We start from the raw sequence: 15,167 nt of genomic DNA, 5'->3' as shown, positions 1-15,167 counted from the left end.
CAGGGACACCTTGAAGTAGACCAGGTTGCTCAGAGCCCCATCTAACCTTGCCTGGAACATCTCCAGGGATGTGGCATCCACAGTTTCCCTGGGCAACCTGTTCCAGTGCCACACCACCTTCACAGTAAAGAATTTTTTCCTAATAACCTAAAACTACTCTCAGTTTAAATCCATTACTCCTTGTCCTGTTACTTCATGCCCTTGTAGATAGTCTTGCCTCATCTCCAAGTTCCCTTTAGGTACTGGAAGGCTGCAATTAGGTTACCCCAAAGCCTTATGTTTTCCAGGCTTAACAATCCCAGTTCTCTCAGCCTGGGGTTTGTGTGTGTGATGCTTCCAGCAGCTGGAGTAGGATGGTTTCATGCACAAGCCCCCCTTGATGGGCTGACCTGTGGTGTAAACCTCAACTGTGAAGTTCCCTTTGTTGCCTCTATCTTTGATTTTTACCTCTGCTTGTAGCTGTTCTTCAGAGACAGCTCCTCATGGTTAATCCCTGTCTGGATGTAGAGGGTGACCCCTCAGCCTCTCCTTCCTCTCCTGTCTCTTATGAACAGCCAGTAATTGTTGATAGCCACACTCCAGTTGTGGAATTTGCCCCACAAAGTGTCACTTATGGCACCAAGGCCATAACTTTCTAGCAGCACAGTGGCTTCCAACTCCTCCTGGCTTTTGTCCATTCAGTGTGCTTTGGTGTAAAAGCACCTCACTGGCTGTGTCACCTTAACTACAGGGACAGCTGTGTATGTACAAATAGTGTTGAATATGAATACATAAGTCTATTTTGTGCTAGTGCAGAAATGGTTGTAGTTTCTTAGCAGGGAGATGAGTTTCACTCTCATCTCCTCAAAATTATCCACTTGCAGGAATATATACATCTGTCAGTAGAAATAGATTCTATCTGGTATCGACAAATAATGCAGCAACTTTTCTGTATTGTCTTACCTAAAGTTTCTTTATATAGCACTGAAAGTATTGTAATTATAGTTACAAAAAAGAGACTCTGATCTTCTGTGGTAAGTACAAAGGGAATAAAAAAATAGTTTCCTCACAGCATGCCAGTCCTTTGTAGGAAATAGAATAGGGGTTATTTGTGGAAAAAAAGATATCTTATACACATCATAACCCTGGATTTAAATATGTTATATGTGGGAGTGCTTAAGGACTGGCTTCAAAGTCATTGCATCGGTGACCTTAATTTGTGAACTCTTAATTTTTGAGAACTTTTTTTGTATTGATAGAATCCTTTTCTCCCTCCCTTCCTGTCTCTTTCCCTCCAAGAGTGAAACACTTACAGATAAAAATTGCATTTAATTCTGTTGCTTTAAAGGAACGGATGCATTTAATTTTTAATCCTATAGGGTAAAAATCATTATAGTTGCAATTTAAAAGATAAAATGTTTCCTCTTTCCCCTCTTTTATTATGTTTATGTATGTATTTTCAGATATGATTCTGGACCAGCAGGTGGGTTCTGGGCAGCTCAGTGAGGATGTTCGTCACAGAGTGCACGAGGCATTACTGAAACAGCATCACCATCAGAACCAGAAGAAGCTGAGCAACAGGATCCCAATTGTAAGATCCTTTGCTGATATTGGAAAGAAGCAGTCTGAGCCCCATTCCATGGATAAAAATGGTAATGCTTTATTTTGCATTTTGAGCCTTCAGCAGCATCTACCTGTTTGGTATTGCACATGTTTTGTACCCATAGCTTAATATTCTTATTCTACTCTGAAAAGCTACCCTGTAAATATGGTACTTTTTGCATGAGAGTGGCTCCTCTTATGCATTCAGATTCACCTGCTCAAATTTGAAATTTGGCTATCTTGCACAACTCAGGGCCAGGCAGATCTATTTGAGGGAACTTGCTGAGGTGTTGGAAGCTGTGCTGATGTGTTTCAGCATCCTGGGTAACTGGCATGGCACATTGCTCCCAGTGCAGCTTAGGGACACTTCATGTGCTCTGTGCAATTCCTCAGACTGAGCTTGAGCATCTTTGCACAGGGTTGTTCTAAACTGTGGACAGGCTCCATCAGTGCCAGGATTACAACAGGACTATTTTTTGACTTCTGTTGACTATCCAGGACCTATTAATTTAAAACGTAGTGGATTGTTGAAATAATTTTTAAGTCTACAATGGTGTATGGCTTAGCTAGAGTTCAGCTGCTGCTTCAGATTCTATAGATGAGTTTGAGGGGTTGAAAAATGAGGCAAACATTTCAAGATGACACTGTTGGAGAGATGGCACAAAATCTATACCTTGTTCTTTGAGAAAATCCTTTTTGGGAAAATCAGGATAATGTGAATGAGAAATGAATGAGTGGTTCTTGAGTAAAATATTGGCATAACTTTTTTTGTTTTTCTTGTTTTTATAGAAGACCTTACAAGGTGTATTATTGTTGCAGATCATCATAATGAAAGATCATATCTTATTGCCCCTTCCTTATTTGCATAAAAAAAGGTCTGTGTTATGAAATTTGCAGCCACATTTTGCAAATATTTTTCAGTTAACTCTTATTCCAGAAATTCTCTTAACTGTAGTGAAATCTCAGTCCCTTCTGCTGTCTGTTTTAGAGCCTTCTGAGCTCCCCTATCACCTTGGGAAGTGGTGAGGGAGGAAATGGCCACAGCACAGGGAAGGTCAGGATTGCAAGAGGAGTCTGTGTGCTCTGAGGCATAGAAAGAAGGGCAAAGAGCACTTGTGTGGCTGATCTGGAAAGATGGGGCTGTCAATATAAAGGTTAACTTGATTTCAAGGAAGAAGCTTTTGTTTCAATCACTGCCATATAAAGTTTTAAGAGATCTAAATCTAATTGCTTCCCTGGGGAAGATTTTCAGACCTAAAAGGCAACATGTAATTTCATCTGATGAAGATATTAAATAGAAACCTTAATTGTGTCAAAGTATATTTTTAAGAGTAAGGAAAAAATAATATTTACTAAGATGTGTCTGATTACACATATGGATGCGCATGAGTAAATGTAAGTAGGGTCCATCCTTTTTAAGGCAAATTTCTTGTTGATTTATACAGATATACTTTTGCTAATGATTTAGAAAAGTATTCAGGAGACATTAGAGAAAGTTAATGATATAATGATCCTGTACTTGATTTCCACAGGATATAAGATGGCAGCTTGCATTCCATTAAGCTTTTTGCAGTAGATCTTATGTAATAAATAGGCATTAGTTGCCTTAAGAAGAACCTTCAGGGCAAGCTATGAAATTATCATGAGCTCAATTTTGGTAACTTTCTGTGTCTGTTAGTGGAATGGATGCTGTACTTCACTCCAGAAACATCTTAGTTTTAGCCAAGTTTCTTCTGGCAAACTTCCTAGCTCTTCCTAAATTCCCCCAAAAATAAATTCTCATCCAGATAGCATCTAAGTCCATATTAAACACACTAATTTTATATATTCAGTAGTTAAGTTATTCTCTTAAGTAGAGAGATATGTTATCATTTTTCATTTGTCTATTTTGCAAGATGAAAAAATCCCAAATGCATAGTTCATGTGCTTGTGTAGAAATGTCTCAGAGTACTTTGACCTCTGTTAAAAAAAACCCAAAAACCTAGTCACTTTTAATGTGTTAATTTAAATTAAATATACCAATAGACATAGTAGAAATTATATATGTATGTAAAAAGATTCAGTAGTTTTAGGGATGCTTATGTGAAAGTATATCAAATTTCTGTCTAAATCACAGTGAAAAGTTTTAAGCATAAACTTTTTGGACAGAGATGTTTTTTAATCAATTTGAAGCACTGTTCTTCTACTTGTGTCCTTTAAGTGCTAGTGCATGTTTGGCAGTCTCCTGCATTGACCTCTTCAAAATTGATGATGGCCCTGTGATTAAACAAGGAAGATTTGTTTATTGGAGGTTTTTTTATTTCTCATCCATTGCCCTGTTACATTAAAAAGTCTGAATCTTACTTTATTGCCTGAATTACATTGAAATTACTACTAGCTTTAGAAAAAGAAAATCTAGTCTAAGTTTTTTTGTTTTAAAAGGAACTAGAATTTTTTCCCTTTTCAAGACAACTACAAATAAGCAGCTCATGGATTTGAGTGGCAACTATTGCCTGAGTGTTCCAGAATTTAAAATGTGGGAAAGAGAATTCTGGAGAGCTGCCTAGTTTCAGGTACACTAACTGTACCTCTTCTGGCATAGTCTTAGTTATTTCCTCATCCTGTGTAACTTGCAAATGTATGTGCTGTAAATTATGGAGAAATCTGCACTAAAATGCTCTGCTGTCAGGAACTCTGCTGCTCTTAGAAGCTTGACCAGGGGTACAAGTGAGGTTTCTGATCATGTTCTCTGGCAGTGCCTCCCAGAGGCTGGAGTTCAGCTACAGTGTTATGCTCACTCAGCTGTACTTTTCTTTTTAGATTGCCATGGAGTGTCTGTACAGGCTACTCATAGTAACATAAAAATGAGCTGTTAAAATATAAATTTGAAAAGCAAAAAAAGCAAAAGCTGAGTATGTGTAAAAGGAAGAAAAATAAAGATATATGACTTATATTATTGTCCAAGAGTGTGCTGTAAGACACTGAGGACAAACTGGTAAAATGCATTCAAGGCATAGTTTTAATCTGTTTATTCCCATTTACCCACAAACATTGTGTAGAATCTATGAAGGTAAAATGTTTCTAATATTGCCATCAGTAGCAGCATTTTCCTCTCCATTTAATAAAAAAGAAAGAATCAAAATATTGTTGCTTTTACTTTCTGGATGATAAGCTTAATTCCTAGAAGGCTGCAGGAAGAGAAACATATCATCTCAGGTACTGCTGGTGACCTCAGAGCCCAGTTCACCCCTGTCAGAGTCAGGGCTTGCCATAATGAGCATGTGCCAGGAGCTTTAGGAGGTTTGTTCCTGCTGAAATGAGGCAGAGGAACTGGGGCACTTTTTCTGCACAAATGGGAGTTCTCTCTTTGGTTAAATTTGAGGTTAGTGTTAGACAGTTGAGCTGGAAACAATCCTTAGCAGTCTGTTGATTGCAAAAAAAGGTGATTCAGAGCTCTAAGTCCCTGATCTGTGGGTTATGTGGTACAGCTGAAGATTCAAACTCCCATCTTTGTCCAAGTTCTTGACAATAGTAGCTTATCAATGTGTCAATTCTCAGATGTTCAGGAGCAAAGTCTAAAAATGAATACATAAATTAATTCAATATATGGCAGCACCACTGACAGGCCATTGTGATATCTTTGCTGGAAGATAGTTGTACATATGTTCTCCCTCCATTTTTCTTTGTTTATGAATCTGTCAGACCATCTAATTAATTTGCTTTGTATTTAGTAGTATTATCTTTTGTTTACAATGGCTTTTCTTCACATCCTCTGCAGGGCTAAGATGTCAGGGTGCTATGGATTTACCATGCATTTTTAATGCTGCCATGCTGTGTTTAACTTTCACTTTTCATTAGGCATCAAAACTGTGAGAATTAAAAGCCTGCTTTTGATGTTCCAGTAAAAAACGACAGTCAAATTTGGCATAAGAGCAGGAAAAATGATTTTTTTAAAATAGGCTAATTTGACACCAAATACCCAAAATAGAGGGTGGCAAGTGACTTTAGCATAAATACGTAAAAGACAGGTAAAAATATTATTGTTTTTCATTGGTAAATCATCTTTAGAAAGTTTGCTTTGTAAAGCATTTTAACCAGTTTTTACTGAGATGAGTAGGTTTCACACTCTGATACCTCAGAATTGTGGTTGTTCCTATTACATGGCCTGAAAAGCTAAAGACAACTGCAAATATATTACATCTCTATTTTAGTGGAATGCTAAAATAATTTCATTAGCCTCTCCCTTTTTATAAAAAGGGTTCTGAAATTCAGCGTTTAAGCATGTGTGACATGAAAAAGTAACTGATTCTGTGAAAATGCAGTTAGGAAAAGAAGTTTTCATCATATAACATTGAAGTTTTTTCTGGCTATTTCATTTTAATTTTAGTCTATGGAGTGTGTATATTTTATATATCTGTGTATATATGTATGTATATATACGTGTATATGTATATAAAATGAAATCTGACAGGTGTTATACTGGTTAAAGTCCAAGAGGAAGGAACTTGTGAGAGGAGTATGGCAGGCTAACTCACTTGTATTTTCATGCACCTTGCTGAAGTGTTCTTTACCCACAATAGCATGATCTTATGCCTGTTTTCTGTTCCATACTTATGCCATTTATTAGAGCTTCTCCTCCCTTGACATCAGAGTAGGCACACGATTAGTGTAAAAATTGGGTTACACCACACATCATGTCTGATTCTGAGAAATTCTTAAATTCCAAGCAGAGCCTTATTGGTATTCATAAGAGCTTGAAGAAAGCAATGGCATATTAAATTTGGGATCTTCAGAGTTAATAGCATGAGCTGCTGAAACTGTTCATTTTGACATGTTCTTTTTCAAACCTTTTCCCTGTTATTTCAATTAGTATGGATGGGCTGGTTTGAACTTCGTTTTTTTTGTGGCAGTATGGGCACAAGCAGATACAATGCTTGTCCTAATTTAGGATAGCATCCTTCAGTATCCTGGAAAATCAAAATTCCCAGTTATGGCTTGGTGTTAGTTACCTTTTTCAGTTTGCCAATCTTTTCTAAAGATCAGTTCAAGGATTTGTGCCATAACTCAGAGCGAGCTTACAGCATGTGAATCTCCCATGTCAGTGCTGTCACCTGGAGAAAGGTGGACCCAACCTGGAGCCCCATGACAGGGGTGGGGAGGCATTCCCAAGTACATGACCATGAGCTTTCACTTTGGGAGTAAATCACAACCAATGCCATTGATTTACTCACAGGTTTTCTGAAGTATTGGATCTGGATCAGGGGAATTGCTTCAGCTTACTTTGAAGAGAAGGCAAACTCAAAGATAATTAATTCTGCCTTAAAGTAGCTAATGTTCTGTTTCTTGTTTTATATTCTTAAATGTGTATATTTTAATCAGGTTGTATTTTTCCACAGGTTTTTATACTACTAAAATATAACTTGTATTTATGAGCATTTTCATCTGATATTTATTCTTTCTTTCTCCACATTTCCTTGTACCCATGATAAAATGTGTAATCTGTATGTATAAAACTGTATCATTCATCTTTGTATTTCTTTATTTTGCTCTGTCTTTGTTGTGTCTGTCTCTAACAGGCTCATCTCATCTCTGTATCTTCCTCATCTCCTATCCTTTGGGTTCTGTAAACTCCCTGAAGGTTCAGAGGTAGTATAAATACCTATTCTTGCTTGGGCTTCAGATCATTTCAAATGTACACCCATGTCTTCATCTCAATTTCTTGCCAGCATGCAAATTCTTGCTATAGTGATTTTAGAAAACACCTCAGGCCTTTGTCCACGGCTGTGGCACACTGAAGAGAAGTTTCTGTGGAATGTTTGTTTTGGTGGGGGGGACAGTGCCATTTCTTTATAAGTTCATTTTCTTGCATCAGTTTATAAAACTGCAAATCACAGCATTTTAGTTTATACTGCATGACTTCATGTGAATTATGCTTGAGATATTCAGGCTTAGCATTAGAAAAACAGCTGAAGTGACTTCTTCCTCATCCTCTTAAATTGCATATCTTTAGTGAGCACCAAATCTCCTTGTAGTTATGGTGCTACAATGGGAGTGACAACATTCCCCACTGATTAAAAATGTTGCTCGTCAAGAGGCCTAAAGGCACATGCACAATTCAGCCTGCAGAGATGCTCTCACTGCTCTGTTGTATTAGAATTTTATCATGAACTTAAGACAATGTACTGTTTTTTAGTGTATGAGTTTTGATCTGGACAGTGTTGCCATTTAGATTTAGAAAATTGGTAACTAGTTGCAGTGAAAAGTCTGAAGACTGAAGAAGCTTGAAAATCAGGATTATTTTTTTTTTCTGAATGGGAAGAAATATGTATGGTTTAGAGAAACAAGCAACTACTTTTCTGGTTTAGTTTCCTTTGATGTGTTGGTTGCATCCAACCAGTTTGCTTCCATTAACTGTGATTTGTGTCTGACTATATTGTTCTGATTTTTTGTCATTGATGTTCTAGAAACATCTTGGATTTTGAATAATAACCATAATGCACATAGTTAAATGTCTTAAGTTCTACATTTTAGGGAGGCAGAATATGTTACACGTGACACCAATTTACTGGGATTAATTTTTTTTTTAATTTTTCAGGTCTAACTGGCAAAAATGCCAAACTGTATTGGCAAATGCAAACTTCTATTAGTGTAACAAATATGGACCTTATTTTGATTTGTAAATGGCTTGACTTTGCATGAAAGAGTGGTTTTTGTGTGAATTCATGCTCTAGTCAAAGCTCTGGTAATTTTATATTAGGTGAAAAAGACACTTAATTTTTATCTATGCCAATTTTTAAAAACATAATTTTAAAACTGTGCTGATACTGGCTTTTTATTACATAGAAAAGCTGTTACACCAATTATAGCATGGTTTTATCATATATTAAGTTCCTTTGTATGTACCCTGGATATTTCAATTATATCACATTGTGCATTTGATACTTAAAACTGTCTGAATGGCACTGATGAATTCTTGAAGAATGCAGCTCTTCACGTGCTTTATGTAGGTGGACTGCAGGATAAATTGAGCTTTCAGCTTTATAATGACTCAAGGTATTACATTGTACTCTTGAGGAATAAAGTTCTGTATTTCCCCCATACATCATGTAAATAATCATTTTTCTTGGAGTGTTGAAATGGAACTGGTGAGGAGAGGGCAGGAAAGAGTGGAATGGTGAGGTTGTTGCTGCTCTAATTCCCTCTTATGAGGAGTTGATGGTTTATGCCTTCATCATTCTTAGCAGCCTAAAGCCCATATTTTCAGCTCAAACAAAAGAAGTAATAAACCATGACAAATGTTTAAAATCTGGCTATAGTTTGAGGCTACTTTGTTGTTTTGTTTTTGTTTTTGTTTTTTTTTTTGTTTTTTTTTTTGTTTTTTTTTTGTTTGTTTGTTTGTTTTTTTTTTTTTTTGTGAAAAGAGATTACCTGTTGTCTCCACCTTGTATCTTTGTTACACAATACAGTAAAAACCCAAACCTATTGTTCCATGAATCAGAAAGCTGTCCGAAGCTGTAGAACTATTTAAACAAATCTTTCTGCCTCAAGGTAAAACTTGTGCTCTTTCAGATTACTCCAGCATATGGATATATCAAAGTTTGAGGTCTTCTGTTGGCACAGAAAAAGAACATATGCTATTCTTAAAAACTTCCCATACTTTCTGGTAGTAGCTTTTTATTCCGTATGTGTATATCTTTACATATTTTTCACCTAAAAGAGAAGTGGGCACAATGTTTAAAAGTCCTCTGGATTGTTATGCTAATTGCTTTTGACACCTCCAATTATCATGTTAAAACTTCAGTATTTAAACAAATCGTCCATGCTTTGACTCCTTTGTTGGTCAATGTTTTTTCTCTGGCAGATAGCTCTACTCTCATTTTTTTGAATTTTTGGGTCCAGAAAAAAAGTGTAAATGCCTAATTAGCAACAGAAAGATAATGAGCTACTATTTCTGTAACTTTCCTGTAATTTCTTTATAATGTAATATATATATTAGTATGAGTAATTATTACATCTATTTCCCTTTTCATACATCTTAGGGTACCGAAGAGTGTTTAAAAGGAAAAAATGAAGAGTCAGCAGGTTTTATATTACTAGATTTTAGTTTTTTTGGGAGTAAGTTAAGACAGAAACTTTCCCTGAGCACTTTATGCCCTCTGTTTGAATAAATGGAAGGAGTTTTTTTTTTGTCACATTAATAAAATCTTCAAAATAGAACAGGAATAAAATTTATATAATTTTTATATTAATGCTCTTTAATAGCTGTAATGCTACAGGACGATTCCTGTGAAAATAATTCAAGGACTGGTAAATAACATAGAATTGCAATGTGAAGTAGTGCACTAGAATACATATTGTAAAGATGATGGTGTAACAATGATGGAACTCTGGTTTTTGGTTTTTTTTTTTCCAGTTCTAATTAAAACAGACAAATTGAATGACTGTTTATAAATTCCTTGCATGTGTAATAATTTTTGGCTTCTGTTTTGCAAAAATTGTCTCCTGTGACATTTAGAAATTAATAGCCTCTTTTTATATAAATTCCTTTAATTTACATTAATATGTGGATTTATAAAATCAATCCTTTATTTTTGTCATATGTAAATTCTAATCCTGAATTTATTTTTATTCTACTTGCTTAGATCAACATGCATGTCATGTGTTTGCCATTCTCTGTTTATTTCACTGTAGAGCTGAACAAAAACCCTGATTTCTATTCTTATTTTGATCTATCCTTGTCCTGAATTAGAAAGAAAAATGGAAATATTTGCAGTTTAAAGATACATACATTCAATAAGATTTCTAGCAATATATTTTTAAACATTCTCTTAATGTAACCTAATCAAAGTGCAATATCTGTGTCTGTGCTGCCAGGATGCACGCACAAGTCTAAAACCTGTTTTGTGTCATGGGAGATTTGTCTAGTGGAAAATGATGTGTTGATTTTCATAAAAACCAGCATTTTCCTTGAGCAAGTGTTTCAACTGGGAATTCACGACCAGATTTAGTCAGGGTTCCTGTATTGCTCAGCTGTGACAGAAACTGGCTACTTCAGCATTTTGGCAGTGGCTGAGGTGCTCTTGCATGTCTCTGGCCCTGTCCAGCCTGGATCCTGCTCAGTGTCCTGGCTGAGGACGTGCCTGGGCTGCAGGGCTGAGTCTCTGCAGAGTGAGGGGCCAGGCTGTGCCTTTTGGAATTGCCCAAACAATGTGCCTAGCTGGGACTTCCTGACTGTCTTCATCTTCAAATATCATGAACATATGGTCTTTGTTACTGTGCAAGTTTAGGTTGATTTTCACCAGAACCAATGTTTTCACATCATCATTTCTCAGTCATATGAGAGACTTTATTCGCTATGGAAACAAATATATGCTGGGCACGAGATGCTGACTCTGGGCCAGTTGGACTCTGTAGTTATTCCTGGGTATGTGTTAGGGCAGTAAGAGATAGTTGGCTCATGTATTTGGTTCTTTCTCTTGTACTTCATTGTGGTGTTCAGAGCTGTGTGTGGCTTCTGCCATGCCAGAGGGGGAGAAAGAGTGAAGGGCATGCCAAGCAGGGCATAGCCTGTGCCCCTGTGGGGTTTGTGTGCCAGCCACACACCCTGGTGTGTGCACAGCAGGCTCTGGCCATGGGCAGGGACAGTGTTGGCATTGAGGGAAAATATGCTCTGTATGAAATAGACTTGTTACTTTACTCTGGTTTTTTTTTTTTTTTTTGAGCTTTTGTGACAAAATTATGGTGGTCAAAAGGCTTGCTCTTTGTTTCCACAAAACTGAGGTGCATTTAAACACTTCTCATCCTAAGATTTTTATAACTTCTTTAAAATATTTTGCTAAATCCTCGCTGGAATTTTTTGGAAAATATGTTTACTGAAACATTTGTTTTATACATGTCCATAATCACATTTTTCAATACTGACCTTATGAATCAGTTAATTTCCAATAGATTTCTTTTTATACTATTCCACTTTAATGTTGTTTTTTTTTGTAGTTATAACCGGGACATTCTTATACACATGAGTGACTTCATGAAAATTTGTAATCCTATTTAAGTCAATGAGGATTACTTTTGTAGACAGATATTGCCCAAAATTGGCAGCTCCTCAAGCTATTAACAAAAGCTATATGAAGGCAGGAATTCCCCCAAATGCTTATCTTTAGAATTGTATGGTTTAATGGGTATGCAAGTTTTGTCTTCTAATATCCAACATATCTTTTATATTTTCTGAATTACGTTCTCATGTTCCTAACTGCACGTGGTGAATATTCTGTCTTTGGAAAATGTGCTATTCTAAATAAGTTTTTAATTAAGATGCCATATTTAGGTGCATCATATATCTATGATATGAAATGTATGCAGAGCTCTAATAATTGTGTTGTTAGATGTTGCTTTATTTATAGAGCTGTTAGTATTCTGTAATAATGATACTTTTTTTAGCAGGTCAGGTTGTTTCCCCACAGGCTACTCCAGCCTGTATTGAAAACAAAAATGATGTGAGCAGAGAAAACAGCACTGTTGACTTTAGCAAGGTAAGTGTTCACTGATGGTGAAGAGAGCTTCCTGACTACCAAATATATTTAAAATTAAATAAAATGAATCCCTGCAAGTCAGGAAAACTGTAAAGTGTACATTTTCCTTTAGCATTGAAGTTTTGTGTGCACTGCAATAGAGTTTCTGCATGACAAAACAGAATCTTACATTTTCTTTCTAAATTACATGCAACAGGAAATCACAGTTTAGGCATGCAGATAAATTTAATATCATAGGTATATATTTGTGGGGGAAATTTTACAAACTAACAGAAAATTATCTAACTAGGAAAGTAATTCAGAATTCCTATAATTCACATTTACCTCAGATTTTTACTTTCTGTAGAAGTGATGCATGAATGCAAACTATGCTTTTTATAACCTGAACTCGTGGATTCCAGATGTCTCAAACAGAATGTGTTTCTGTAAACCTATAACTTAATTCTTCTGGCAAGCCAAGATATTTCAGTACACTTTACAAAAGATGTTAACTGTTCAGTAGTGGAGATTGCAATGACAGTTCAATGTTAGATAGCAAAGAAAAGGAAACAGCTTCTCAGCTTTAATGTGGAGGAGAATCCTAATTTGTGTAAGAAGTCTGTGTGCACCTAAGACAGTCACAATGGATACAGATGACAGGCCTGGCAGGGACAGAGAATTTCAGCTGACACATCAATGCAACAAAGGTTGAGCAAATGAAGAAAGGTGATTTAAACCAAAATTCTGAAGCACAGCACTTTGAGTCTGCTGAATTTTAATGTTAGTGCAGCTGAGCTAAAAGTAGAGTTATGTGATTGCTCCATCTGGTGCCAGACTTATTTCCTAGCAGCAGTAGCTATTTGCATCATTTGAATTTTGGACTGAACATTCCAGACTATGAATTGTATATGGCTGAAATAAGAGGGGAAACAGATCTTTCTTTCTGTCAATGGCAAGGAGAAAAAAGGAAGCTGGCTGGGAATGTATTATGAATACATTTTTGTAGAGGCTATGAGAACATCTATAAACAGTGGCAGGTTGTTCAAAATTAAATGTTAATCCTTTAAACATTTCAAAGTCAAATTATAATGCTTTAAAATACAATATTTGTTTTGTGATATTTATATTAAAGTCTTAGGTAAAGCTAATTGTTTTTGCAAGTGTTTTAATATCAAGGTATAAAATTTGTAAAGGATATAAAATATAAATAAAATTGTCTATTCAAAATTGAACTATGCAGAAGTGAAGGGAACGACATAAGTTTCAGTAGTGCTTCTCCAAAGCAACATTTCTCCAGTTGCTTTGAGCACTGTAGGATCCAAATCCCAGGAAGTTGTCTAACTGTAATTCTTTTTATATTAAACAAGAATAGGAGCTGCGTCATTTGGTCCTTCACTCATTATTTTTGTAGTGCTGCTCTTCCCATTTAAACAAGCTGGAAGAAATCAACATTTCGTTCTTTTCTAACCTCAGTAGTGATGGATACCAATAAAGATGTCAGGAATATAAAAGAAACAACTTTTGTTAGGAGGAATGAAATAACAGTAAAGAATTGTAATCTAATACCTTTCTTTTTGACTGACTTTAAATAGATCCATTTATCCTTTTGAAGATGCATAAGTGCAGTTTCCCCTTGAAATGTGCTATTGCAGTAACTCCCAGTGGTTATAATTGGAATTATATGCACAGATTGAGAGGAAAGTAGAGCAGTACACTAATTTTCTCTTGAGTATTGTGATTTCTTGCTCTAATTTTGTTCCAGATATTAATTTCATTTATCTTCTACAAAAAAAGCACCTTTGACTACCTCACATTTTCTCTCCCTGCTAATCTATCTCCCTTGGGCTACATCTAATATTCCAAATTTGGAGTTGATTCAAAAAGCTGACTTAATCTGGATATTGATTGTATTGGTGTCTGTCTGTGAAAAATGTGAGGCAGGCACTGAAAGCTGTCTTGAGTGGTGAGTTACTTCAGTAGCATGGAGAGAGAGATGGTTTGTGCTGTTTGCAAATGTGTCACTCCTCTTCCTCTGCTGCCACCACCAGGACTTTGTGTTCTCATGTGATGTGGAGGGGATCTGTCACAGCACCACTTTACCCCCTGTCTGAGTAGAATAGGGGTGATGGTTTAAGAACATAATCTGGCTCATTTCTACTTTTTATGCCAAAGACTGGAGGGAACATTAATTGTCCTGAAACGCAAAATGTATAAAGAGATGTACCCACATCCCTTCTCATGGCAACATTCCTGTTCTCTATGTGGAAACACTATTTCTGATTCAAACCCTGTCCCATATTGACAGAGTTGGTCTTTCAAATACCAAATGAAGCAACTGACTTGTTTTGGATGCTGGATGAACCCTGCTTATAAATAAATTTGATCAATATGTTTTACTAAGAAGGGATGTTGGGTGTTTTGTCTTCATGCCAGTTTGTGTTTGGTTTCATGGTTGTCCACCACTCTTCAGTCTTTGAGTCGCCCTGGTGGGCCATGGCCTCTGCATTAGTTATTTAGTTTTATATTTAGTTGGAGCTCACTGGGACTATTTAGGCTCAGATCAGGAATGTGACTCAGCTTAAGGTGCAGATTAAGATGCACCTCAGGTTTCTCCAGCTGAAGACCTGGGATAAGAGGTGCATTATGGATAGGTTGGATGAAGCATTCAATGTAGCTTCTACCACTGCTGTAAATTCACTCCAGGACCACCTCCGCTCATTATGCAGTAAAAGCAACACCTTTGGGGTTTGGGTGCTCTTGCTCAGTTTGCTCCTCTTCCAGCTACTTCCCTTTCAGCGGGGCTCTTGTCACTACCCAAGCAATATTAGACAGTATTAGAATCTCAAACTGATACATTGTACAGGAAATACCTGGGAATACGTTCTCGTAGCAGGACAGAGAGTGTTTATTTTAAATTTCAGTCTTGTGATCTGCACGTTAGAGAACCTCAATGTCACAGCTGTAGAATATTGTATATATGACATTAATTATTGAATGTTAAATGCATTTAAATGCTAAATCCATCCATTCACAAGGTAAACTCAGCATAGAATGCAAATTTCTACATGCCTGAAGACTGCTTTCTTCCTCTCAGTT

At 36.4% G+C, this 15,167-nt stretch overlaps 1 protein-coding gene across 2 annotated transcripts in view; it reads left to right on the top strand.

Moving 5' to 3' along the window:
- SLC4A10 (solute carrier family 4 member 10) overlaps nucleotides 1–15,167 on the top strand; it is a 147,768-nt gene that overhangs the window by 90,161 nt on the left and 42,440 nt on the right. The window contains exons 7-8 of one of the 2 annotated variants that reach the window (XM_056495981.1): nucleotides 1,443–1,631; nucleotides 12,004–12,092. In XM_056495981.1, coding sequence (XP_056351956.1) covers nucleotides 1,443–1,631; nucleotides 12,004–12,092 — 278 coding nt within the window. Of the gene's footprint in view, nucleotides 1–1,442; nucleotides 1,632–12,000; nucleotides 12,093–15,167 lie in introns of both variants that reach the window. The other variant, XM_056495980.1, reaches the window with a different exon arrangement.

The sequence above is a fragment of the Oenanthe melanoleuca genome, chromosome 7 (genome assembly GCF_029582105.1).
Source record: "Oenanthe melanoleuca isolate GR-GAL-2019-014 chromosome 7, OMel1.0, whole genome shotgun sequence".
Lineage (NCBI taxonomy): Eukaryota > Metazoa > Chordata > Aves > Passeriformes > Muscicapidae > Oenanthe > Oenanthe melanoleuca.
The sequence above is the reverse complement of the archived record's forward strand: the minus strand, read 5'-3'. Positions and strand labels throughout refer to the sequence as shown.